This window comes from Cataglyphis hispanica, chromosome 8 (genome assembly GCF_021464435.1).
Source record: "Cataglyphis hispanica isolate Lineage 1 chromosome 8, ULB_Chis1_1.0, whole genome shotgun sequence".
Lineage (NCBI taxonomy): Eukaryota > Metazoa > Arthropoda > Insecta > Hymenoptera > Formicidae > Cataglyphis > Cataglyphis hispanica.
Window position 1 is genome coordinate 3,704,540 of NC_065961.1, and position 27,712 is coordinate 3,732,251.

A 27,712-nucleotide genomic window follows, 5' to 3' on the forward strand; every position below is an offset into this window, starting at 1 on the left:
TTCGGTCAGTCAGTTGACGAAGAGCGAATCGTGTAAATCGGGCTTGAGCACGCCCGCGCGCGTGAACGTGCGGTATGCTAACGTGTATGTGCCCACAGTCATCGAGAGAGAGAGAGAGAGAGAGGGGGAGAGAGGAGGAGAGAAAAAGATGGGCGCATGAGGAGAGAAGTAGCGTATGTACGCGAAGGAAACCCGTAGGTAATCGTGCGAGCGGAAACGCTGACGCAGATAAGGGAAACCCTTACGACCGCCTCCGGTATGGCTATTTATGAGCGGTGTTGCTAGTGAGATGGAAGAACGGAGGATTCGGCCGATGAAAGCTGCGAGCGAGACCCCAATGGAGATCCCGCAAATTTCTCCCCGAGAAGAATTTCCTTCTTCATTCGCGTCGAACGATCTCGGAGCTTTCGCGATTCATGGCGCCGGATCGGAGAGAGATACGATTAACTTAACTGGTCCACAGCGCGGGATTTTCTAACTCGCACTTGCAACGCCGCTAATCGCGAATAAGGGATTCAGGGAAGGTGAGACGCAAACGTATCTCTTGCCCGTTTCGGTCAACGCAAATATCTTGGAAGAAAACTCTTTCCAAAGAGACGTCGTTTAAACGTCTCTTACATGTATCTTTCACGTGTACTTTTTCCGAGTCTATTTCGATAAACATTTCCATTGAACTTTGTGAGAACTTAATTAGCTAGAGTTTTTCAATAATCCGTATATCCGACTATTCCGGGAGTTTTGCGAAAATTAAATTTGCTTCACACTTAATTCGCGCATTAAGTTTGAAACGATTGTTCGATTCGTTGCATAATTCTCGAATAATTAACACTAGTTTCTCAAATGCGTGGACGTAGCTTCTAAACAACATTGTAATATTTATCAATACCCAAGATAACTTTGCGAGATGGCGGAGTTCGTACAAATCCGTATTTAAAGTAAGGACGCGATAGAGCAATAATTGTTTCGCTTCGATCGTGATTCGAGTAATTTCTTCTGTGATTTTGGATAGCCATTGCGAACGATGTTAATAGAATTACGTAAAGGCGCGAGAGAGGAGAGGCTGACGCTCGCGCTGCATTAAGTAATCAAGAAACTGGAAACCTGTTTCGTTATTCTCGAAAAGCGATTGAGGTATAATTATTTCGGCCTTTTTTTTTTTTTATTTAAGATTCCACGCTCTTACGGCGTGTATTTATTCATCGCGATTCGAGTCGGGAGGAGCGATTACGCGAGCGAGATGATTGCCATCGATCTTCGGCAGGTAATCAATCGACGACTTGTTCGACGTGATTTCGATGTAAAATCCTCGGATCGATTCGCGTCGTCGCATCACGTCGTATTATTATTATACGTACGTATTATTATATTATACAATATTAATTCAATCGCGCGCGGATCTCCGGGGATCTTAATCCGATTTAACCGTCGTCGCCCGTCCTGTCGGGAGGCTCGCATTAAACTTAATTATTCGGAACACGCCAGAAATCACTAACTTTGCGACACACTTTAAGCGTAATAAGGTAGCATTCCAAAATTAGCCGCGAGAGATTAATAGCAACGTCGTCGTCGTCGTCGTCGTCGTCGTTGTCGTCGAGATTACTCGCGTCTCTTTTCTCACAATCTACACCACCTAACGAGACTTCGGCAGAAAAAAAAAAGAGGCTGCAACAATGTTGGCCGCGAGTACCGATTTGGCAACGCGCGACCGACCTACATACATACACACGATGCTCGGGCAACGCTCGCAGCGGCCGAAATGCAGATTTATTTGTCGCGCGATCTCGCGAAGATCAGGTGTTTGTTGTTTTTGCTACGAGCCCCGGCAGCATCTTGGCGATGCAGTCTCGTGTATGCGCGAAGTGAAAACTCTGGATCGGACGTGAGGCACACGTGACGCCCTTGCTCCACCAGCACGGTTGCCGGATTTTCCATGCCTCTCCCCCGATTTTACGACCCGACACGAACGGCTATTTCGGAGCACGCACAGCTTCCTGTATCTTCCTCTCTTTCTCTCCCCCTTTTTTTCCCTCGTCTTGCAGTACACCTTCCACGTGCAGCGTAAATTCTCTTTACGGATATTAGCGCGAAAGTGCCGGTAGTTTTTGTCGAGATTTCTTAAGGAAGGATTGAAATCGATGTAATTTCGGCGGATTCAATTTTTGATAAGGGGGAAAATATATTTTACGCCAATTGTCGTGTTTTCAATGTAATGATTAGACATGGAGACTATACTCTTGTGTATCCCGTGAACGTTAGCTAAAATTGAGATTTAAATGAAGCTATAAAGAGCCTAAACCAGTTAACTCCAACTACCATTTGTGGTAATGGTTCGATGACTATGAAATTTGAAAGTTGAATTCATAGTCGACATTGATCAAAACTATAGTCGAAATTCTGCTATAAATATTAATTATCGCTCATTAAAGTTTAACTGATATATACAAAGAGACAGAAAATTGTTTAAGCCTCTGTTAACTAGCTTTTAATGACAGTTGAATGTTAGTCTAGTAGATGACATTGAAGTAGACGGAAAATTATGGGAATGGCCTCTATTACCGACAACAATTTTCTTTCGCGAGCAGCGTTTATCGAGACAAACGTATTGATCAGTCGAGCGACTTATCTCCTCGGTATGGGAAGGCCGTATTTGCAAATATTGACGCGAAAAACTTCTAATCCGGCAACGCCGGCGCCCCGAGCGGCGGCAACAAGCTGCCACAGACTGATAAAAATAAATTTGCGCCCGGAATAATCGCGGAGCTCCCTAGAGATTCAGCATGGACGGCCGGTGTGTCTAGGCGCGGTGTGCTAATCCTAAAGACTGATATATTCGATGAATTGCACTCGTCAAACGATTTTATCGTTTAAAATAAAAGCCGCCTCATAATTGATTTTGTATTCTAAAATCCAGGATTGAAACTTCCACACATCGAAAGCGCACAGAAAAATCGTGCCGTTCATTGTAGATTAAAAATAAATGTCAAAAAATTGAATTTTATATATTAGAAGAAAAATTATTTTTTCTTAAATATTAACAATTATATATTAAAAAATTATTTATTAGATGAGCTTTTAATGAACCTTGTAATATTGTAAGCTATAGGTATAATGAAAATCAGTTATGAGATTTCAGTGTTGTTTAAATTTCATATGTAATTGATTTATATTTGATTTTTGAAAATTCCAAAAAAAATTATGATATATATAAGATTATACAAATAATTAATAATTTAACATTTGGAAATTAAATATTAGAAACTTCACAAACAGAGAGGAGGATAGAAAGAAAGAGAAGGATATATTAATAAATTATTTTCCTATTCCTTATCAGTTTCTTACAATTTGGCTTTGAACTAGATTCCATCTTTGCTGTCTGTTCCGCAATGCGTGCATCTATACGTGCGTGCGTGCGTGCGTTTGTTCGTCCGTCCGTCGATAATTACTTCCGATGCTAATATTTGTCCAACATCGCTTGCGCTTTGCAAGATCAATTAGCTATCGGAAACTTGGAACCGGTTCCAAGTTATCGATCCGAGCTTGAGAATCGAGAGAGTCGGCGTACGCTGTCGTCGTCGCCGTCGTCGCCGTCGTCGTCGTCGTCGTCGTCGTTGTCGTCACTAATGGCGATCATTTCCAGCCGCGCCATTATCGATCTTTAAACGCGATGATTATCGGTCTTTCGCAAAGTCACGCAAGTCATTTTGAATGAAATTGGATCGATAATTGTGATATTATTAGGCGATATAATTATAATTATTTCACGAGTGCGTGTTGCGTACAATTTTATTCGTTACTGACTACAAAATAGCTTTCTGTGATACTATATTTTTTTATAAATGTTTAATACGCTAAAATATTCAAAATTTTCGACATTCTCTTCAGCGTCGGTATTTTGAGATTATCTCGAGCACATTACAAATGTACAATATGTGTTAGACATATATATACATTTTTTTATCTCTTTCTCCCTTCCTCTTTCTACGTATAAATGCGAATAAAATTGCCATAAATCTCCCATCAACAAGTTACGGTACCAAGCTACAAGCGCGGCAATTGTTAGATTATTTATTAAGGCACGGAACGTACAATTTTGTGTTGATTATTAAAATCTGTTTCATTAATCTGTTGCCGGTACATTAATGCGCAATTAAGTCAGTCTTTAATCGCGTAGCTTTATAATTTATATAACGCAAAATTGTATTTTTGTTGCAATTCGAGTGTTAATTGATCAAGTAAAGTAATCACGTTTGACCAGAGAAGGTAATCCCGTACAAATAGATATTTGCGAAACGCGCAATGTACACAATTTATGCGATCGTGGAAACGTATATTGTATGTGATCCGTTTTGTGATACGGATAACTAATTACGTTATAATTCTAGACCAAATGATATGTTCATCATCAATGTAATCACGTTATAATCTATATCGGATAGCAGACAGGAAGCGAGCACGCGTAACTGCCTCAGTGGTTTCCAAACTTTGCGTCACGATCCAGAATTGAGTCGCAAGGCGAACTTTTAATGAGTCCTGCTGTGAAAAAAATATAAATTACGTCTCCATTCGTAATAAAAAAGCAGCGCCACCACGCACTTGTATACGAAGATATTAACGCGCCGAAGAGTTTCTCTTCTCTCTTTTTCCCCTCCAATCGAAAATTCTCGCATCTTGGAATTTTTCAATCTTTGTATCCAAGTTGATCTTATAAATATTCGAATTTGCAAAATTTCAACACAACACTCTCTGTCGAGGTATATCATTTATTTTAATCCCCCGATTATCGATATTAATATTTGAAAGACACGAAACGAAGCACAAACAAGCGGCGAAATTTTTCGTCGTCTCTCCGTCTCTCTCTCTCTCTCTCTCTTTTTCAGATTTGATATCTATTTGATAAACAGTGGAAATATTAATTCATGCACGCATGGTCATATCTGGGGCTTCTTCTCATTTTTCGAGCGAATATTTCCGATTTCCTGTGATATGAATTCCATGTTTGGAGAAGCCTCAGAAATCGGGCGTTGCTTTATAGCTTTATAAATCAACGGTAATATAATATCATATAATATGTATCGATGTAAAAAAAAAAAAAAGAATATCGTTTGATTGGGAAACGTATCGTGTCAACTAATATATAAAGTGATATTAATCAATTTTGAAACGCACGCGTTGTGGATATAAAGTTCAGATTTGATTGCCTCGTTTCGATACAAGATTTCCTGTCTATAAACTGAGGCACGTAAGCGAATGTATACAAACGCATACATATACAGATATACACACAATTTGATTTATATAAAACTATATAATATGTTTACAAACATTCCTCAGGTACTCTGTATCGCTATATTTTAAATCTGACGAAAATTTTAGTTATTTTATTGCATCGTCCACGTGTCTCAGATTTTAAAATCTACGATCCATTTTGCGTATCGTAGAAAACAGAGGACAAACGAAGTATCATGTATACAACAATCTTAATTTAAGCATTGCTACGATCAATCATTATCAGCAAAGATTATAGATTCTGTTATTATCGATTAATTAATCAACTATCATTTTAGTAGACACGCTTATCAAGCATGAAATGTCAGTTACATTATTGTATGCTCATCAATTAAATAACATATATTGAAAATAAACTCGACAAACGTCGAGGAAGTATCAACTGCGCGTGTTTTAAAAGTCGTTGCTTGTTTATTCAGAAAGCTACGCGCGATCGAGTGTGCAATTACGAGTTGCCGCTTATAGATCACACTGCAGAGGTTCACGCTTAAAGATTACTTTTATTTAAGACACGTCGTCGCCGAAGCGCGGACGAGGACGACGAGAAAACTCTATTACCCCATTAACGTCAGATTTTATTCTGCGTTTCCATCGCACGTCTTTGCCAAGATACAGAATTTCTAAAGCGGTATATATACATAGTATAACGATGTATCGTGCTCTCCGAGCGAGACGGAACAAGGAGAAAAAGAGTGAAACAAAGAGAGAGAAAGAGAGCGAGAGAGAGAGAGAGAGAGATGCTGTGCGCGGGAGAGACGCGTGTTACGAAACCACGGCTTGTGAGAGCCTGGGGAGGAGAGGAGCGGAGAGAAGAGGAGAGTAAAGCCCGTTGGACGGGCTCTCTGCGCGAGCGGGCGTTCATTTTCTATCTCGCCTCACTCCTTCCCCCCCTTTCTCTCTACCACCCTCTGTTCACCATCACCTCCTCTTTTTCTCTCTCGCTCTATCTTATTCCCCTCTCATTTTTTGATCCTACCTCCCCTTCTCTCTCTCTCTTTCTTTCACGTATTTTCCTCGTTTCTCCACTTTCTCTCTTCTCTCTGCTCTTTTCTCCCTTCCGCCACTCCTCTTGAACCCCTTCGACTTGCCGTTATCATCTCGACGCTCGCCTCGAGCTAAAATAAAGAGAAGAACGGCAGGAGGAGAGAATAATAAAGGAGATGGAAGAGAGAAATAACGCGGTGCGATGAATGCGCGGGAGGAAGTGGGTACAAAGGATACGAATGAGAAAAATTGACGGGAGATGACACAGAGTGAGGTAGAGGAAGAAAAAGGATTTGTCGAGAAAGAAATGATAACAGAAAGGACGAGAAGCGAAAAAAAAGAGAAAGAGAGAGAGAGAAGGATAATGCGAATTTCGAATTTCGACATTTGTGACTAGCGGCGCAAATCGCGTTTTTTTTTCTTTTGACAACGTCTATGCAGGAGCGGGATGACGACGTCGTACGCGCGACTTTCGTCGCGCTGTCACTTTTTTTAAACATCGAGTTATAAATGAAAGCGTGCGGCTTAAACGAAACTCTCGGCGTGGGTGCGTGAGCTACTGCGAAGATATTTTTAGGATCTGTGCTGCATCTCGTCTCTCATTGCAGGTACGAGAGTGGAGATCACGTGGCCTCGCGACTCGCCAGAATCGCGCCTCTTTTCCTTTCCCTGGGTTTTTCGCATTAGTCGCAATGACATTTGTAAAATGAAAATGTATAGAAATTACAGATGTCATTAATTTTTTTTTACTACCCGTCCTCGATTCAATGGTTCACAAAATATATTTACGTGTGAAACTTCTTCAAGGCTATAACATAATTTTTCAGATAAATCTAGATAAAGAAAAAATTAAAAGCGTGTATTATGATATTCTTGTCTCAAAACTCTTTCCGTTCGACAAATTTTTCTCTTCTCCAGTTATTCCATCCATTTTCTGTAAACGCGTCGATAACGAGTTATTTCGAATTACATGCATAGTGGATGAACTGAATTTTAGCAGAAAATTCATGACATTATACGCGCGAAATCATCGGTCTCGTATATTGGGATCGCTCTTAGAAAAAACTTTTCACGCAGTGATTATTCGCGCGTATAGTTAAACGATGTGTAGGGGGTCCTTCCCGTCCGGAAAGCGGGCCAGTCGATGATATACGAGGGCAATTCCGTAATTGCGTGTCGGTCGAATTCGCGGTCGGCGCCAACGATCGTAAAACACGATCGGACCGATATGCCGCGTGGAGCACGGGCGACGGGTGCGTTAAGTTGACGCAACAATTGCGGGTTACAGTCACGTTCGGCGGGAATAATATAACGTAATGTCGAGATAAATACTTTTGGTCCGGACAATTAAAACCGTGAGCGCGACGATGCGCGCGCGCGCGCGCGTTGTGTGGAAGAATAATTGCCTCAATTTGTCGGCACCTTAATATTGCATGGGGCTTAATATCCATCCTTGCTCTGTCGTAACATCGTACATTATTTCGCGCCTATAACGTAGAATTATTTTCATTCGTTGATGACTTAATTGACACGGATCGAACGATATCTCTGAGTTGCGTTCCATCGCGAACGTTACGAAATTATTATTTGTCGTAGTATCGCAAATATCAGAAAATATCTTTTGATATCGCAAATTATCCGCGATATGCTGAGAATTTCACACAATATGTCACGTACAAGAAAATTGCTAATTAGGAAAGCTTAATGTAAAAGACAAGACTTTCGGCTATTCGCCTAAAAGATGTATCCAATGTATTTATAATTATTTTAATGACAACATTTTATATAATCTTTTATCATCATATATTAAGCTGCGATCACATATTTAAATCAAATAACAGGATGGTAACAGTTTACAGTTATAATGCAGAAAAAGGAAGAAAAATCTATTGCATTTTTTTATTTACGTGATGATGTAATTATGCAAATATATGCAAATATGTAGTTTGAGAAAAAAAAACGATTGTATAATTTGGCAATTATTGAATCCTTCGTAGTTTTTTTTTTTAGTCCCCGTGGGACTATTAACACGATAGTACGATCCTAACTGCTGCGACACGTCATTTACAAAGCAGATAGAAACGATTTTATGTGAATGTATGCGAATCGCTAACGAGCAAAAGCGCTCCGAGTCGTTGATTTTTCGCGGGGATCAGTCAGAAGGATTGGTCCGGCGATGTTGTAATATCGCGTAAAAATGAAGAGCGCAAAATTATGCATCGATGACCTATTTCGGCGAGGCAGCGGAATATGGAAAAAGATCGCGGGGACACATTATTTCGAATAACGGTGGAATAACGGATAACGAAATTTTCGTTCTATTTTCGCGATCAAACTTATGTCACAGCGAGTTTGGATAATGAAGATGGAACGTCATAATCTTATTTCATTTTCTCGTATTATAAATCTCGGTCTCTCGGCTTCATGGAAATGAATATCACCACCACATAATACGATCGCACTTATCAAATTAACCGGAACTGTAACGCCAAGGTGTGCAGCTGTCAAATAATGACACACGTGTGACACATGATATTAAAGAATTAAGAAAAATTTCTCTCGTGCGCTGATTATTTCAGATCTGGCGACAAATAATTCATGACAACGTTATTCGTGACAACAATAATCGATCGGATAATATAATCATAATATATAATTAATATATAATTGCATAATTAAAAATAAAAAGGGGAAAAAATCGTCGTATTAAAAACGTGAAGATTTTGGAAAATAATCGTAATGAAGCCTTCCAACAGCTTTCAGAAACCAATTTTAATATTCGCGAAGCGCATAATTTAATGATCATTTCAGCAGTCTTTTATCGCGCGATAGAAAAAGGTTGTAAAATATTAAATTTTTTAAGATTTCAAGAGTTGACATCTGGTAAAATTTATACATGTCAAGAGAAAACGATTTTCCGCGCTCGCTGAAATATCCGAAATAATTTCCCGAAAAGAGGCAGCGGATAAGGGGAGGGAAAGGCAAGAAACGTAATGGATGCATGTCACCTGTCGCTTTTTTTGAGATGCGCTAAACGCCGTCGCCGCGGATCTTACCTGGGGCATCATCGAAGACGATTCGCGCGAATACCTGAGTATAACTTTCGTAGGTTATTCATGTATTCCGTAAGTTTGGAATACATGAATAACTACGTCGGCGGGATGGAGAGCAAGAGAAGAGAGAAGGAAAAAGAGAGAAAGCGCTGGGAGGTCTCGACGATCTTATTGATAAGGTCGATTTATCGGCGTGGCACGATTTATCTGCGACACGTGGCCGCGTGTTTACGTTCTCCTCGCTCGTATTTCCATTCGCGTCTCTTAGCCACGATCCTCGTAACCGAAGAGATCATCCATACCTGCGTCCCACCTTTCGTTTCTTCCACATACGATATTATTTGCGACGAAACGCCCATGTCGTGTGCGCCATGTGTTTTTTTCGTTTACATGTTTGCCCGTTTCTTTCGTATCATCTTCTGCTTTGAATGAATTTTTTTTCTTTTCCATGCAAAATGAAAAAAAAAAGACTATCGAATTTGTCGAAGCCTGATGTATTACTTATGAAAAATCGAAACGTTATTTACCAATATAAAGCTGATATAAGTTGAAAAATTTTTTTAGAATATATATAATTTAGACTTTTTTAAAAATTATTTCATGAATATTGTGTTTAAAAAAAAAATTTTAATCTATTTTATTTTGTGCGTATAATATCTTCAAAATCTATACGGAGAAAATATTACAGTGAAAATTATATTATAATTTTTATAATCGTGAAACATACCAATATATAAGAGAAATCACAATATTTTTATTCACTAATATTATATACGTATTATGTTTTACAATGGAGTATTGTAATTATTTAAATATTTTGTACAAGCAAATACAAATTGTTAACACACAACAAAATAAATACATAATTTACACAATCTTTATAATAATAAATATTCTAATATTATATTCGAACTTCTTACAATAAATGTTGTAAGAAAGAATATATTTTTTATTCAATTTGTAACTGTAAAATTTTCTCCATGTATTACACGAATTATCGGCGTGAATTATTATAAGAATTGTTTATTCTGGTCCTCCCTTATGCTTCTGGATTAAAACGCACACACGTTTCTCTCTTATAACGAGTTAAACTTTTCTCGCGGAGTTTTATGTTCCTCGAGCATTCTTTACGAGGCAATCGTCGCTCGATATTCTGTATTGTCGCCGCCAGCTTTGTGCTATTGTTGCGCGTTTGCTTTTGTCTTGCCAAGGAAATACCACGCGATCGCCGCGTACATCGCCAATTACATATCGATTGAATTCTCCAGAACCGACAATTTCGTTCGGATATTTCGTTCCGCTACCTACATTACGGCAACTCAAATATGTCAGTCCGAACGGTAAAATCGTTGACAGTCGAGTTACTCGACGGGCACTGGCTGTTTTCATAGTCGGATTTACAATAACACGCTGTCGGGATTTGTCGTTGCGACATATCGACTGACGTATCATGAAAGAATTTGCACTTTGTCGAAGAGCGTAAAACCGGTTCTTCATTAATGGTTCTAAATCTTTACAAAACATTCATTATATTACTCGATACCTTGATGTATGCCGCATTATTATTTTAAATGATAACAGATATCCGATATAAATCATGAGTCTAGATTTATCAAAAGGGGATCACGCGATAATTATATAGAATTACAAGGCATGTTAGCAACTATTATTACTGATTATTAATAAGATTGAGCGATAAATATAGCTTCCGCTATGTGTTTAGAACGGACCTTCTCAAACTGCAACGCAATATTATCGTATTAGTACCTATAGCTCGAGAAAAATAAGATAACGATTAATCCTCCATAGGCGCGCGCGCGCGCGCATGCATTGTCGTTTGACAGCAAAAATGCTGGTTACTTAACGTAACAATGATTAAGAATGATGATGGGTTGTATATGGCAAATTACATAAGCCTGGTAAAGACCGAAGAAGAAGTTCGAAAGCCTCTGTGAAAATTGTAGGCTTCGCATTTGATCAGCTCGAGAAGGCGTGAAACGCGTCAGGTAATTATCCATGTAAATGGAATTTTTTATTTCTCGTCGTTTTGCGCGAGGCGTGTTCGAGAATTTTGCAAAACCCGACGCTATTTTGCATCCATCCCGACGCGATTGGCAACGGAGCGGCACGGAGAGGAGCGTGATCCTGCCAACCGACACTGTGATGATGGTGCAGGGATCGAAAGGAGGCGGAAAGCGAAGCCTGTCATCGCGGTAAAGGATTCGTCCTTGCTCCGTACTCGCTCTCCCCGCCTACTTTCATCCTCGCAACCGCATCGACGACGCCGACGACGACGACGACGTCAGTTCGCTATGCATATACGTTCGTCTTCCTTCTCTCTCTCTCTCTTTCTCCCTTTTATCCGAAGCGACGCCGAAAAATCGAACGTTCTTCTTTCCGGTTGCGAGAGAACAAACGACGAGAAAGTTTGAAAAACGCGGTGACGAATGCGCGTTCCACGGAGCCACCGGGTTATCTTCGTCGTTAATCTTCAAGTATCCTCCAAGGAGCTTCGTAATGAATTTGTTGGAAAACGGGTAGATCGCGCTAATGTAGATGTGTATGTGTATGTGTGTGTATGTATACACATCGGTAGCGTCTCAGATAGCCTTGACCTATTGGCGCCCTCAAGTCTGGTCCAAACTTCTTGCGGGTTTGGCTTCAATTCTCCGGAGACTCTTCTATACATCAAATACACCCTCCGCTCTCGTCTCTGCATCCTGACTGCGGAACGCTATTTAGGTGTCGGCACTGATAGAAATTGATACGATAAAGTCGAAAGAGTTTCGAGAGCTGTTATTTTTTTTTACCTTAAGCTATTTTTGAAAAAAAAATTTAAAATTATTTTTCTATATCGCACGATTTCATGGAAGAATTATGAAAAAATATGCGCATTACATAATCATTTCTCTTGTATGTGTAGGCAATACGAAGAGTGCAAGCACTTTTCATAATTTTAAATAAAAATTTTGGACTAGAAATTTGGATAGCCTTTTTATTTGAATTTAAAAAGATATTTTTTTCACTTTATTTGTCCATTTTGAAATTTATTAAAATCGCGGAGAAGAGATACGTTTTTAATCTTTGCTTTCCAGCGTAGATTAGCGTTGCTAATCTACATAGTCAGATAACATGCAGCTTCAATGTCAAAAAACACCACTATCGGTTTTTTTTTTTTTTTTATATTAATGATCACTTCCAATGATTAGCATATATAATCGCCGGTATCGACCTATATCAGTTATATCCAACTATATTTAACAAGAATCATAGATTGAAAATGCAGAAAATATTTTTCACCTTTTTTCGTGTATATAAATTTTTTAACTCATTTAGCACTGATAACTTTTTTATCCCCATCGCTTATGATTTCAGATATTAGAATTTTATCCTTCAGCTTTTACTCAAAGTTCCCTTCTTTTTTCGACGCTTGCATATCATTTTATATCTCAACTATCGTCGCTGTTGCTCCGTGAGAAGATTGTAAAAGAGAATCTTGCGCTCCGCGTCAAGACTTTGCCGTTCTCGGAAACTAGAGTAACTAGACGACGACGTCCCGATGAAAAATGCGCGCCACATTGTGAACGACACGTGGCGCGAACTCGTTGAGAAAAAGCACGCGGACTTTCAACGAGGAGTAAGAAAGTACGCGAAATGAAACTTGATTCCGGGGGATCACGATCTTTCCCCGCGGCCGGCGGTTTTCGGAAGAGTTCCGGATGCAACTTTTATAGACTAGTTTGCCATCGACATTTCGATAAAGATAGAATCCGCGCGCAATCTTGTTGCTCCTCTCGCGCTATCGCCTCGTGTGACGATTCGCGGCACGGCATGTCATTTACGTCAATTTCATCGCAAAAATGGAGCGCTCTCGCGACGATAACCTTCTTAAATCCTAAAGTGGTTGCATCATGAAAGTATGTTGCCTATGAAATGATACACGCAGGCGCACACTTTAACAAATAGTGGAGGAAGCATCACTGGAGGATAAAGCGGCTAATGAATTACATTTAATGGACCATTTATCGATGACTCGTGACGGTCGCTTGACTATTTTCATCGAGATCGTTAACATAATTTAATGACGCGGCAAGGACGATTAAATTACATAATATTCGAAAATGCATATCTCCTCTTCTCTGCGATAAATACAAGATCATATTTTTATTGCACGAATCGCGATTAAACTAGCATTAATCTGATTAGGAAATTAAGTTTGAGTGCATGAGGATTAACGCATAGATGAAACTGTTTTTTTCGTTATTCTTGACATTTATATGTCAAGCATATATCACCTGATGGAAGTATTTGTTTATTGAATGCGCGTACGTCACGAAACGTAGGTTTACGGATTCTACCCATTGATTACATTTCGCAATTTAAGGATTGCGAGCGCGAACGGACCCGACGGCGGTCGCGACGAATGCAAATGTATTCGCGTTCCTCGGCGAAACGTGATAAAATTTGCAAGCATCGCTCTCGCAGAACTTTGCAATTAAATACTAATCACAGCATGCCACGAATCTAATTTCGGCGACGGAAGGATTGAAAAAGATGTGAACAGTCCGTTTTATTAGTCATTCAAATTGATGTAATTAAAACTTTCGATGTAGAGTGTATCACGCAGGTCCTCCCTCCTTTATTAATTCTTATTCGCATATTAGATTTTTGTTTCGCTACGTAACTAATTGTAAGAAGCATTGGCTCGTTCGGAATGAAACAGATTTGAGCGATGTGCTGGAATTGTTTTTTTTTTCATTTTCATATTTTATTTCTTATTTTAAGATGACGTATTTTCTATTAAATAATTAAAAAATCGCTTTTCGCCTATGCTTGCTAAATACATTTCGCGCACGTGCGCGCTGATCGAATTATGCATTTTATCGCGCGGCAAGCGTTTAACAAATCTATCGATATTCCCGATCGCGCGATAATCGAGTTTAGCTGGAGACTAATTTTCAGTAGCCGGCCAGAGTCAAGGGAACGTTTCCCTGATAACGATAAAGCAACGCGCGCTTTAATTATCGTACTGTCAGACACGCTCCGCGTTCTACATGGAAATTGTATTAAGCCATTTCATCGAGACGTCATAATATCGCTAATCGAATTATATGTCTTTATGCCACGTGCGATACTGTTTGCGATAATTGAAAAACCGCGGAGGCGAATATCCGTCGAATTGGCGTATCAATCAGCCCACGCAAAACCTTACGAAATCGTTTGTGTGTCATCGGAAGTCAGCGTCGGCCGTTTTAGTTATAATCTCTTACTCTCAAAATTTAATTCCACGAGAATTGAGAATTAAATATTCGCGACGAGGGGGATGGACCGTAATTTGATTTTCGCAAAAGATTCGCAAAACTTTGTATTCTCGACAGCTTTCTGCGACCTCGGCAAACAAATGTTTCTCTGCCACGGGTTTATCAATACATTGGCGATATCTCGGCGATTTAATCCGCCCGAACGATTACCTCGCGACGGAGAGGAGACAAAGAAAGAGAGAGAGAGAGAAAGGAAGGGAAAGAGTATTCCCGCGACCGCGGGAGACGAGATTCCGCAAAATTATACTGTTTAAGGAACGAGGGCGCGACCGGACCTTGCGCAACGAATACAAATTCAGAGCCCAGCCGGCGGCGCGTCCCTTCAGCGCGCGTGACGAAATTCGTAAAGGAGCTCTCCGAAGCTCCAGCCTCCTATCCCTCGACCCCGGGTCGCGACGTGGCGCGATATTCGCGGGCGATTTCGTTACGAGAGAAAGAGAGCCATTTTAGCGACAACGTGATAATATTTGTGAACTTGGCGGGTCTCCTCGCTCTTTCTCGCGGTAGAAAAAAAAATTTGTCGGCCAAGTCGAGAGAGCCGCCGACCTACGTCGAAACTGGTTTCGTAAGCGCCGCTTCGGCAATAAAAAGAGACGAGAGAGGCGACGCGAGAGAGAAAGGAAAGGAGAGCGAAAGAGGGGGGGGGAGAGAGAGAGAGACACTGAACGCGACCGCATTCAGGACGAGCGCATTTACATGTTACGTAAAATTTCGTTTGGGACTCGCAACACACGACGCGCCCGCGACTCTAGCGAACATTCTCTCGCGACGCTCGCTCCGACCCATTCGCGTCTCAATGAAAGTCCATATGATTTTCCTTTTCGCGGATACTCGCGGTAAAATCTCTGTAGTTTTCATCTACCTTGCTTTTGAATACTTTTGAAAATAAATTATATGGCGATTAGATCGAGAGATATAATCAAAATTTTAATGAGACGTGATGTTATAAAAGACATGTGATGTAATCGATGGTAATATTTCCGAGCGAGCTGCCTTTACTGAGAGAGAGAGAGAGAGAGAGAGAGAGAGAGCACAAAAGAATACTCATTTATATGCGTTTATTTGCGTATCTATTCAAAAGTTAGAAGAGGGGCAATAATTTGCAACCGGCCTAAAAGCCGTCGCCTATGAGGAAGGATTAAAACATAGAAAGCTCAAGTATACTGTTTGAAAACAAATTTATTTATAATTGCTCGTGTTAGATGCAACAATTGTATCAGTAATGCACAATCTCATTATCGTGGATATTATTTCTCGTTTAAAGAAATGCAAATTTCTTCTCGGAGCGACTTTAATCATTTGATCACAAATTCTCATCAATGACCCTCGCCAATACAATAGCTGTCGTTATCAAACGCTACGCGTTATCAAAATTTGTCTCCTTTTTTTCTCTGGAGAGACACCGGTGACACTAGGAACGGCGTAATGTAAAATGTCCGATTTATCATGCGTTCGATGGCTTGTTTTAATGTATCATGTACCGACAGAAACGCTGTAAATACTGACTAAAAAAAAGAGAGAGAGAGAGAGATAGGAGGAGGGGGGGGGAAGGGGAGAGCGGAGCTTTTACTCCAATTTTCAAGGATGATAGATCGTCCCTCCGTATTTTAAAATTGAAGTGAAACGAACGATACGTTCTGTGCGTTCGCGCCTGTTATCGCGCGCTCTCCTGCTTTTTTTTATCCGCGTTACCACGCGCCGAGCGCGTTATTTCTGTCTTCCCGACTGACTCATCGATGTCTCGGAAAAGAAATGACCCTTGCTCGCGATACGTCGACTTTGCATGCTTATCAGTCCGCTCGGCGGACGCCGATGCTTTCGAAAAGAAATGTTTCGTACAGTCATAGACCGGTCTTCTCTCTCGGAACCTTGGCAGCGCCTGGCAGTTTACAAATATCTATCGTCAATTTAATTTTGTAACTTATTGAATTTGCATAATACGTTCTCGAATAAGATTTTTAGACGGCATGCCACTTTCCAAGTAAACGGCTGATATATTGCAGAAAAATATTCGTAAATTCTCGACGAGTATCTCATTCGAGCGAGACGTCGATTCGGTAATTTGGAACGATATGTATGAGTTTGTTGATTAAGAATTCTTATCTTAACTTACTCTTGCCAGATATCTCTCATACGGCGTACGAGAAATTATTTAAAAATTCGTCCCGTGTTTGACGCGATGAAATCGACGAAGAGCAACGGCGCGAGATGACGTTCGATTCTCGCGATTTTCTCTCTGCCTCTCTCTTATCGTAACCATTGGCGCGCGACTTCTTCCACTTAACGCCACTTGAGGCCACCATTTATAAAGTCTGGCAGCTTCCTGCCGTGGCACATCGTGTAAATCCGCCGCATGCTTTCCTCCTTTTTCTCCCTTATCCCATTCATAAAACAAGAGATATTGAAAAAGGAACGGGCAAGAACAATTTTTCGCTCTTGTCGGCGAGAGAGAAAAAGAGAAAGACGGAGAAAGAGATTCTCTTGTCGCGCCCGGAATTCACCTGCTGATCCAAGTCGCCGTATTGTATCGCATTGTCCGCGTATATTGCGGGAACATGTGGCTCATAAAATCGTATTGCGTCCAACCGTTTCCATTAGATGATATTTCCGTGCGCGCGCGCGCGCGGATAAAAACAAATATGAATGGCGGTAGAGCGTCCCCGACACGGCATCGTTTAAAAGGTTAATGTGTCGATACAACAACAAACGCAAATAAATATTTTTAACGGCGCCACGAGACTCATTCGGATCGAAAGTCAAAGAGAAATAAGGAAGAGAGTCCGAGAATCCATCGCGAAGTCTTTCTACATTGACATTTTTCTTCATCGATTTTTTTTTCTGTGATTTAAACGCATATACGTTCCTTGTACTATTCAGTGAAGGTTATTACTTAAAGGGGAGTCTATAGTTTGAAAGTTCATAGTTTGAGAACTTCATCGTTGTATTCGATAAGAAGCGATATTCGTGCTTGAGATAACGTCGTTTCGCGACAAGAATCTTATCTAGGAATGCAGTGGAAAATGTGCATATACATCTGCTAAATTATCGCCGTCAGTCGAAGTTAACGCGAAGATTTGCGCGTAAGAAGCCGTCAAGGTCGTCTCTCGGAGATGGGTTTTACGGATTTCGGAGTTCGGCAAATATAACATTTGCCGTTTAGTTTGGTGTGCGAATATAGTTTGCCGTTTAGTGGCATCTATCCGGTAGCAAAAAAAAAGCGAAATGGGTTATACGCTGTGTATTTTGACCGCAAAAACCGCCTGGTTTCTGCAACAATTGAAGCAACCGGTTGCGAAATTGCCTGCATTATTATTCGATCCTCCAACAAAAGCAAAATATTGAAGGCATCTCAGGCAACTACGATCTTCCTTTTTAAATTCTCTAATTTGTATTCAAGGTAAACGACTCTCGCATAAGCTCTCTCAGAAGCTCTTTCTTTGAATTTTTTTTTCTAAATCATCGCCACTCTTTTAATCGATTTACATATTAACGCGGAAATTAACAAACATTTGTATCAAGCTCGTTGAGAGCTATTATTAATCTCGCACTTTTTCGTGATGTAAGTACATTAACGTCTTGTACTTTTCTCGTAAGTCTCCGAAGAAACGCAAACGATACCCGAGAAAGAAATTAAAGTAACTTTTTTACTCGTCGAGATAGATTTTAGCATAGCGATCGTATAGCTTCTCGCTTTTAAAGACCCAAAAATCTTGAAAACTATAGTCTCGCGTTCGTAAAGTCGGCAACTTGAAGGCGGTGTACCTTGACTGGCCGCTCGTAACCGCCAAAGTGGCTCTCTCGGCTTCGAAGATCGAACACTTTCGAAGCGTGGAGCGCGAGTGGCCGGCCACGTCGATCAGTGCTCGAAAAGAACGGCAGAGAGGAGGATACTTACATCTTGTAGTGGTGCTGCATGTGGTGGCCGACGAGGTGCATGTCGGTGGCGTGTTGCTGCTGCTGCTGCATCTGCTGGTGTTGCTGCTGCTGTTGCTGCTGCTGCTGCGGCTGATGCATACCCTGATGATGGTGAGTCTGCGGGGGGTCCAGGCTAGAGGCGCCCAGCAGGGTAGCGCTCTCCCTGAACAGCGTTGCCACCTGCATCCCGGCTGTGTTGTTCGTCGATGCGTATCTAGGGGAAGCGGCCCCGCCGTCGGCCGGCGTCGTCGCGACGTCGCTCGACGTCGCTCCCCAACCTTCGGATCTCGATTAGTCGCCGAGAGACGCACCTTTTCGAGGTCCGCTCTTCGCACGAGTAGGGACGGGTTGTGAGTAATCCTTTTACGTAACGCGATCTTCCGAGACGACAAAAGCTCTTTGTGAGCGTCACCGCGCGCTCCACGTTATCCGGCCCGGGATCGATACCCGGGCTTCGAGAAGGCGATTATTAGAATTACGGATGATTCCGAGTAAAGTCCTCGTCCGAACACGTTGATTACGATGATTGCGAAATAATCGTGGAGGATCTCCTCCTCGCCGAGAGAGTCTTACCACAACTCTCCGGCAAATAATATCCTCCGCTCTGTCTCCCGCGGACAATTGCTAGAATCGCGAAACAGTCACAGGATGCGATATCCAGTCTTTAGCGACGGAATAATCGGAGTACAGTCATCGCGGTTGCTCGGACACGCTCTCGCTCATGGTGTTTCGTCAACGGAGACTACCGTGACAGAACTGTGACTCCGCAACTGAGACCTCCGCTCAAGCCCGACGGACTTTCTCTCGCGGTGACTCCTCGACGGTGACGTGAAACGCACCGTCGGCAATCGCCGAGCGTGACTTCTCTCGCGCTTCTCAACGTCGGTCAACGTTGACACCTAACGTTTAATCGCGACAAGCAAGCACGATGATGACGACGACGATACGACGCTCGTCGATGCCACCGTCGCGACGACGTCGGCCGCGACGCGGCTCTTGGCGCGACTCAGTCGAGACCTCGCGAGGTCGACATCGTTATCCTCTTTGTAACGACCGTCGGCGACGTCGTTACCAGCATCCTCTCCTCGTGAAATCGCTAGTCGGATCGCTTCCGCGCCGACAGGCCGGAAGCCGCGAAAGTCTCTCTCTAGTTCTTCTCTCGCTATTTCTCTCTCTCTCTCTCTTTCTCTTCACCCGGAGTCCACTCGCGCGCGCGGCCTGGTCCTCTTGCACTCACACACACTCACCGTTGGACGCGCAACACGCGAGCCACACACGGGATCACTGGCCGCGCGGATATATGTACTCCGTTTGGGAACTTTCTTTTTCGAAGGAAGAGTTTCTCTCCTCGCGTATTCTCCTTGTCTCGCCGCGTTTATATTATTGTCCCTTCGGTCGCGACGCGGTGCCGCCTCGAAATCGCGCACTCCGCGTCGTCTGTCATGTTCTCGTCGCGACCGCCGCGCGCACCTTTTGAATTACGCGCACCATCCGCCGTCTCGCCGCACCACCGTCGTCGGTGCCCGATGCGGTATGGTGGTGCCCACCCACGCCCCGTTAAGGGCAGCCGCGCGATAGCGGCTGGCGCGCTTACCGCTCGGCGTGGCGTGTACGTGCCGGCCGCGTCGTGCGACGCGCGCGTCTTCTCCGTCGGTCCCTCCTCGGTACTATAGGCTTCGTCAACTCGCGGTGCCTCGTGATACGTCACGAGCGAGGCGTACGTATGTACTCACGGTGTTGCGCGATCCTCCTCGAGAGGGACGTGCTCGATAGAGGAGGAGTAGTTGCACGCTCACGCACCGTGCCTCGCAGGAGTTGGCCTTCTCGTCGCTTTTTTTTTCGCGTTTCTCTTTCTCTCTGCCCTTTCTCTTTTTCTTTCCCTTCTGCTCTCCTGGCCTCCGCGGCGCAAGCTCTCCCTCTTTCTTCTCTCTCTCTCTCTCTCGTCGTGTAAACACGCGCGCACACACACACCGCGGAATCTGCAACCGCGGCAGCAAGAGTCGGCACCGCACTGCTCGGCCGTATCGCTCGCTCGGTCGCTCGAACCGCACCGCTCGTACGTTTCCGCCGTTGCTCGACGATGCTCGATTACGTTCGGGTTCGAAGCCTCACGGCGACGGCAACAGCAGCGGTGGAAGCGGTGGAAGCGGCGACGGCGGCTGATCCGGCGCAGTCTGTCCTTCGCTACTTCGCGACTCTCTCGATCTTCTCTCTTCCGTATCTCTGTCCTCTCCCATGTCCTTGCACTTCGAATCCTTCCTGTTCCTTCCAGTATCTGCTCTATCGCACGCATATGCATTTCGACTTCTATCTCGCTCGATGGTTCGATCGTCGCACTCATTCCGTATCTCTCCGTCTTTTGTCCGTCCGACTCGACCTCCTCCACACCGTCCTCTGATCTCTGTCTTCTTCTTCTTTTGCCGCCTGTGCATCTCGTTCCTTCCATCCTCCATTTTTGTCTTCTTTTACGGCTGTCCTCGTCCCGCGTCCGTGACCAAGGATAGCCGTCGAAGCTCGACAGGGCTAATCGATCGCCGGCAATCAATAGTAAATCGGGGCACGCGCCACGACGATCGATTGAGATAGATCGATCGTAGCGCGATCGTTACTCGGCCAACCGACCTGCGGCTACATCGGCCGCATCGGCGATAAGGCACCATCGCGAGAGAGACAGAGAGAGAGAGAGAGAGAGAGGGGGGAGGGAAGAGGGAGAGAGAGACGTGTAACGGTCACTCTGTACGCGCAGCAGCCACGAAGACTGGCCGAATTTACAGCGCGGGTCGTACGTCCTTTCCACCTATGGTCCGAGGACATTATGCAAATGAGCGCGCGAGCGGCGGGATTGTATTTGCGAGAGGATGTCGCAACGGCAAATTCTTGAAGATGTGACAAGGAGACGGACTCTGGCGCTCACATATTTACGTAGGTGATCTTTTTTTAGATCCCCGTCGCCTTCGTCGTCTTCGTCGCCGTCGTCGTCGTCGTCGTCGTCGTCGTCGGGTAACATCGTCGATACGTCTTACGCCGTGTTCCGTAATCCACTGACGGTGCTGACAGCAGCGTGGCCGTAAATACGGCATTTCATGCCTTCCGAAATACATTACTACTGTCTGTGATGTATAATGGAACGATTCTTAGTTAGGCACACTTGGCTCGCTCGATTCAGCTCGGCTCAACTATATGTGTAAAGTTACGGACAGTTACCGCGGCGGAAAGTTTACGACAAGTATGGTACATCGAGTGGGGAGGCTCTTATACTTATATAAAGAATGCTGTAAATATTACAGATAGTTGACGACGAGTTTGGATTCGGATAATGCATTCTTAACTCCGTTTACTGAAAATACTTTGCGAGGTCAACGTATTCCAAGGCTTCGAGTCGCGAAATTATATCAATGATGCTGCTACTTCGGGTGTCGATATTTAGCAGAAACATTCGGAAGTTGGCCGGTTTCTCGAGAGTCGATTTATGAAAGCGATTTACGACAATGTGCGGAGCTTACTAAAATTTATTCCAAAATGGAACAGCGATATACAGTCTAATATATAGTATATTGCCTATTTTACTTATCCTTTCTAAAACTTTTTGGATTTAATTCTAAAAAAAGATTTTTTTTTTTCGTAATGCAATGATTTTGACAGAATTGTAAAATAATAGTCACGTGACAGCAGAGTCTCATTGTCTCATCCAAACAATTATCGAATAACGTTGCGCAAAAAGAGCTCAAGTTTGATCTTGAATTTTCTATTGATGCTAATTAATTAATTGAGATAAGCGTATATTGAAGCTTGGAAGAGAAAAGGGGAAACTAAATACAACATGTGCGACTAAAACGAGCAGATTCATCGTTATCAGTAGGTTACTGAATATATTCTTATGTATATATAAATGAAATCTATATTTGCCCTACGCTTTCGTTATCCTTCGCCGTATATATAATCTCGGCGATGTGCCGATAAACAATTAACGAGCGCGATATTAATCATGGTCGGGGTCGTCTATCGCGACGCGATTCATCGTCATTGTTGTCGTTGTCATTGTCGTCGTCGTCGTCGTCGTCGTCGATTGCGTCGATCGATTCCGCTCGCGAGAAAACGAGTTGTGTAAATTATTATTCTCTCAAAGTTGATTTCCGATTCCGTTTCGCGGCAACACGACGGGTACCCCGTGTAACCCAAAATAAACCCGGTGTACGTACGCGCGCGCGCTCGGCGAGCGGGGAGAGGAAAAAAAAAGAAAAAAGGAAGAAGTAAAGGCCACGAAAATATCGGGCGGTCCAGCTCTCGCGGTCACGCGATCGATCTCGCGCGCGCTTTTCCCGCGCCTTCTCCCCCTCCTCCTCCTCCTCCTTCTCCACGCTTGGTCTTATTATTAATCGATTCGAATTATCGATCGCGCAGTCATCGTCGTCGTGTCCGCCGCTCTTCGCCCTGGCCGACACCGGTCCGCCTATATTCCGCTTTGCTTGGATGCACGACCGTCGCCCGCCATAGTGTGCCGCTCGCCATTTGCGCGTATGCGTGAGCATGTATACCTGCGTACGTATATGTACAGTGTAAAAATATGTGTGACTGTGTGTACGTATGCGTATATATGCGTGTGTTGTGCGCGATGTGTGCAATCTGCGCGATCACGAGGATATGTTGCGAGAGAGAAAGAGAGAGAGATAGAGAGAAAGAGAGAGGAACCGAGAGAACGCGCTTGTTGGAAGTGTGTGTGTGTATGTGTGTGTGTGTATGTCGGTTGCGCGCGCGTGTCGTATACGACAGGGTGTGGGTGCATGCGGTGACCCTGTCGGTGGACGGGTGGGTGGAAAACCAGGGGCGGACGGAGAGATGCGACGAGACGTTTATGCGTCTCTCGGAGCGCTCTTTTTTACGTTGCGCCCGAGAGGAAGCGGCTTTTTTACAAAACGCCTCGCGATATTTTTGATAAACGGCATCTTGCGAAATCTGGTTGTTTTGTCCCGCTTCCTCCTCTCCGTCCTAAACAAAAACGTTCTTTGCGGCTGCTGTGGAGTTTTTCACGTTTGTTTTCGCTCTCTCCTCTCCCCGCGACTTGACGCGTGCATATACCTGTTTCGTTTCAAGCACAGCGAGTGTAAAAAGTTTAGCTAAGCAGAATGAACATCGTGTTTTTCAGCGAGGTTTGTTAAATTTTTATGAAGATTCTGCTCTCCTTGGCCGAAATAATATATCCGCTACGTTTTTCGCATCTTACTTTTTTTTGTACTACATCTGTAATGTATTACAAATCGCATTTCGTGATTTTTATATATCTTTTTATCTGACGCAACAATTGTCTTTCTCAGAACAGATAAATGCATACGTATAAGGATTGAAGGCTATAGCGTATGATGTAGCTTCGAGCAAAGTTATTAGTCATCGTTTTGTTATCTTTGTTAGACGTTGACTGTTCGATTATTTTGCATCGAGTGACACGAGAATTTGCATGCCAGATTCCGCCTGTCGCGTTAAATTTCGTTGACAGATTTCGAAAAGTCGTGGCGAGATTCTGCACGCCGGGCGAAACGCGCTCGTTTCTCCCTTTCAAAGGTGTCAAAGCCAAAACCTCTTGACACGCTCCTGCCGAAGCGATTCTTCCATGTGTCGTGTGCGTGTGCGCGCTGCCAGGCTGCCACGAGAGAAGGGAACGAGAGGATGAAGGGGAGGGCGAACGAGTGAGAGGGAGACATAACGGTTAGGGAGAAGGAGAGGGAGACGTTCATGCGTGGGAGAAGAGAAAGGGATCGAGAGAGATCTACCGGGTGTATAGAACGAGCACGAGAAGGACGATGCGAATCGGACGAGGATCGCTTTCGCAAAGAGAAGGAGAGAGAGAAAGAAAGAGAAAATCTGGAGGGAAGGTGGGGAGGAGATAAGACCAGCGCGAGAGAAAGAGAGATTATATCGGTGGAACGAAGGCAGCGAGATATATCGTCGAAGCTCTCGCGCACACACACACACACACACACACACACACACACACACACGCCTGTACACACACACTCACTGGGCCGTCAAGCTCGCGCACTACAGACTGCCAGAGAGACCCCCACCACGAACTTTTGGAAAAATCAATAGAATACAAGAAAAGCCCATGGTGCGTCAGGCGAGTCGGAGCCCTCTCTCCTCCGCCTCCCTCGCTTTTTCCTTCTCTCTCTTTCTCTCTCTTTCTCTCTTCCTTTTTCCTTCTGCCATCCTCTCGCCCCATCATCCTTCCTGCCCCTCTTGCCACGTCTCTCTCTCGCGCGCGCGCGCGCGCGGTATCCGTGTGCTCACACAAAGAGAGGGTAAGCTCGCGAGTATACACTGGCGATCGACGAAGATAGGCGATATGCGTGCATGCACGACAGCCAAGGACGGAGATAAGGACAAGAGAGGGGTCGGTGGGGACGGTTAGGAGGTATAGGAGTATATGTGAGAGGCTCCGAGCGTATCCGATAGTATTCGAGCGAGATGAAGGGAGAAAGAGCGTGATGAGAATAGATGAGAGAAAGAGAGAGACAGAAAGCATGAAACATGCTATAAGCGCGTTCGGTTAAACGGAGACGACGAGAACGAAGAGAGAGAAAAATGCGTTCGTGTGCGCACACGCTTAATAGAGGCGGTTAGAGAAAAAGAGATAGAGACAGAGAGAGAGAGGGAGAAAGAACAGAGCCTGTTATAAAGAGAAAGGGAGATGGGAATACTTGTGGGTTGTGCGACTGTGCGTACCTAAGGCGCGTATAAGTCCCGTCGTTAGGCCGAGAAAGAGAGAGAGAGAGAGAGAGAAGTGTGTGCTTGTCCATGTACGAGCGCATGTGAGAGGAAGACAGGAAAATACGTTGTTCGGTCGAGTTAGTGTTAGAGGGTTACGTAGGTTCCCCTAATGGGCAAGAGACGAAGAGCAGTATGCAACGAGATGCATAGGATGAGAGAGAGAGAGAGAGAGAAACAGAGAAGGAGAGAAAGAGGGCTGTTGCGCGCGTGAACCTTGTTCGTGTTGGTGCATCGAGCAGAAGATTTGCACGGTTCAACAAACGCTTCTCTCTCGCTTATATATACGTAAAACTATGTATGAATCTCCTGGGGTAAATCGCACGTGTACATAGGATAGTGCGTGCACCGTACGCGCCTGAATGCACATAGATATGTGTGTATGTGTATGTATGTATGTATGTATGTATGTGTGTGTGTGTGTGTGTATATATATATATATATATATATATATATATATATATATATATATATGTAACAGACTATATATGTGTGTGGATGTATATATATATATATATATATATATATATATATATATATATATGTAACAGACTCTATATATGTGTGCGGATGTATATATATATATATATATATATATATATATATACATCCGCACACATATATAGAGTCTGTTACATACGGGAGGTGTCCCTGACCAATCGCAGCTCCTTTTAATGATGGACTGTGCGAACTAGTAGAAGGTACTGACAAAATTTTGCAGGTTGAAAATTAATTGAAATTAAATAGAATAGAATATTATCATGATTTGATAATCGTATCTCGTTTATCTCGAATACAATGTCACCTAATCATTCAATTATCGGTATAATACATGTTACAGTACACAATAATATGAATATATATATATATATATATATATATATATATATATATATATATGATAATAGTATGCATCCAGTATATGATTAGTGTTTCCCGAGATAATTTTGCCATTGAAAAAAAATTACATCTCCATTCTATTTCAAGCGTTTTTTTTTTAGTTCGTTTGACTAGGAGCACCGCGTATATCGAGCACGAAGAGAGCGAAATGGGACGCAGGAGGTTCGAGATGTTGACTTTAAAAAGACATCTCAAGTGTATTATCGTCTTTATCGCTCCTAGCGCAGCCCCGAATGTGTGATAAATAAAAGGATAAAGGCGAATAATAACACAACGAAATAAAGAATTGAACCTGATCTGAGACGGAGATATAGCTTGCACTTTTGATAACGTCAGCGCACGCGCTCTCTCTCTCTCTCTCTCTCTCTCTCTCAGATTAAAACCTCAGCTACCCCCTTAATTCGGCGGTGAGAAAAAAAAGCGGAATGCGAGCCGTCCTTTACGAGCACACCACTGACCAAGAGCGCGAACCGCGAACGTGCGTTTTCTCTGGGATGGAAACGGGAGCCGGGACATGGCGCGGTCGGTTTCACATGATTGTGGTAGTGCAGATTGTTCTCGTGTGCACTGCCTGCCAGTCACCCACGCTTCGTTCCTGACACCTTCCCCGCATCCACCCGCATTTCTCTCCCAGTCATGGTAGGATTTTTCTCGATTGCGAGGAGAAAAAGCACGTACACGAAGGGGGGATGAGGGGAGTTTCTACAATTCGTTCCTTCACATAGATCATCCCGTGGGTCGCGCGATGATTCGAAACCAAAGGCGGACGACATGCAATATTGCATTTTCGTGGATATGCAGCGAACGGTCTAAAATAATGCAAATACTTCAAATTGTTGTGTTAGAAAGTTTTCATTATTTTTTTTTTTCGAATCGAATGAAATTAACATACGGGATAATATCGATGTCATATACTCTTAATTGTGCCAAGAGTAGGTATTAGAATGATATATTTGACACGCCTGAGTGGAGAAAAATATTTGTACGTAAAGCCGCCACCGCCGAAATGCATTATTAATAAAAACAAATGTGTTCTACCACGAGTATATATGCGCTTTTATTAGAGCTTCCTAATGAAGAAGTGTCACACGAAATAATTAAACTTATGATGATAAAACATCATTCTCTCCGCGATACTCGTGCTACTCGATTTTAATACCTCGTAAGGATCTGTCTCGTCTTAGAAAGAATTGTAGGGGGTTTGTATTTAATTTAAATATATATTTTTTTGGCAATTTATTTATTATATGAATATATTTATTTATTATATGAATATATTTATTATTATTTTTTTTGTGTATCGAAAATTCTTTTTTGTGTTTGCTCATTTAGAGAGATTTCAATTTCAATTTTATCAGCATTTTTTTCTTGAAACTTCCGTTTGAGCGATCTCTCGCAAGTGACGCGCGAAGACTACGACAGATCTAAACGGAATTGCAGCTTGGCTCGTACTAAACGGAACTGACCCAGCTTCGCGGCTTTCCACCCTTCTCT

General features: G+C 43.1%; 2 protein-coding genes across 6 annotated transcripts in view; one reads left to right on the top strand and one right to left on the bottom strand.

Annotated features, from left to right (window-relative positions):
- The window catches only part of LOC126851272 (atrophin-1-like), a 106,950-nt gene extending 86,203 nt beyond the window's left edge, over nucleotides 1-20,747 (bottom strand). The window contains 1 exon segment of the mRNA XM_050595025.1: nucleotides 18,540-20,747. Within this exon segment, the coding sequence (XP_050450982.1) occupies nucleotides 18,540-18,745 (206 nt within the window). The 5' untranslated portion in view covers nucleotides 18,746-20,747.
- The window catches only part of LOC126851270 (uncharacterized), a 132,121-nt gene that overhangs the window by 92,266 nt on the left and 12,143 nt on the right, over nucleotides 1-27,712 (top strand). The window contains exon 1 of one of the 5 annotated variants that reach the window (XM_050595022.1): nucleotides 18,535-18,670. The exons of 3 other annotated variants lie outside the window; for them this stretch is intronic. In XM_050595022.1, the coding sequence (XP_050450979.1) occupies nucleotides 18,653-18,670 (18 nt within the window). In that variant the 5' untranslated portion in view covers nucleotides 18,535-18,652. Of the gene's footprint in view, nucleotides 1-18,534; nucleotides 18,671-22,968; nucleotides 23,099-27,712 lie in introns of those variants that run through there. One more of the 5 variants, XM_050595023.1, reaches the window with a different exon arrangement.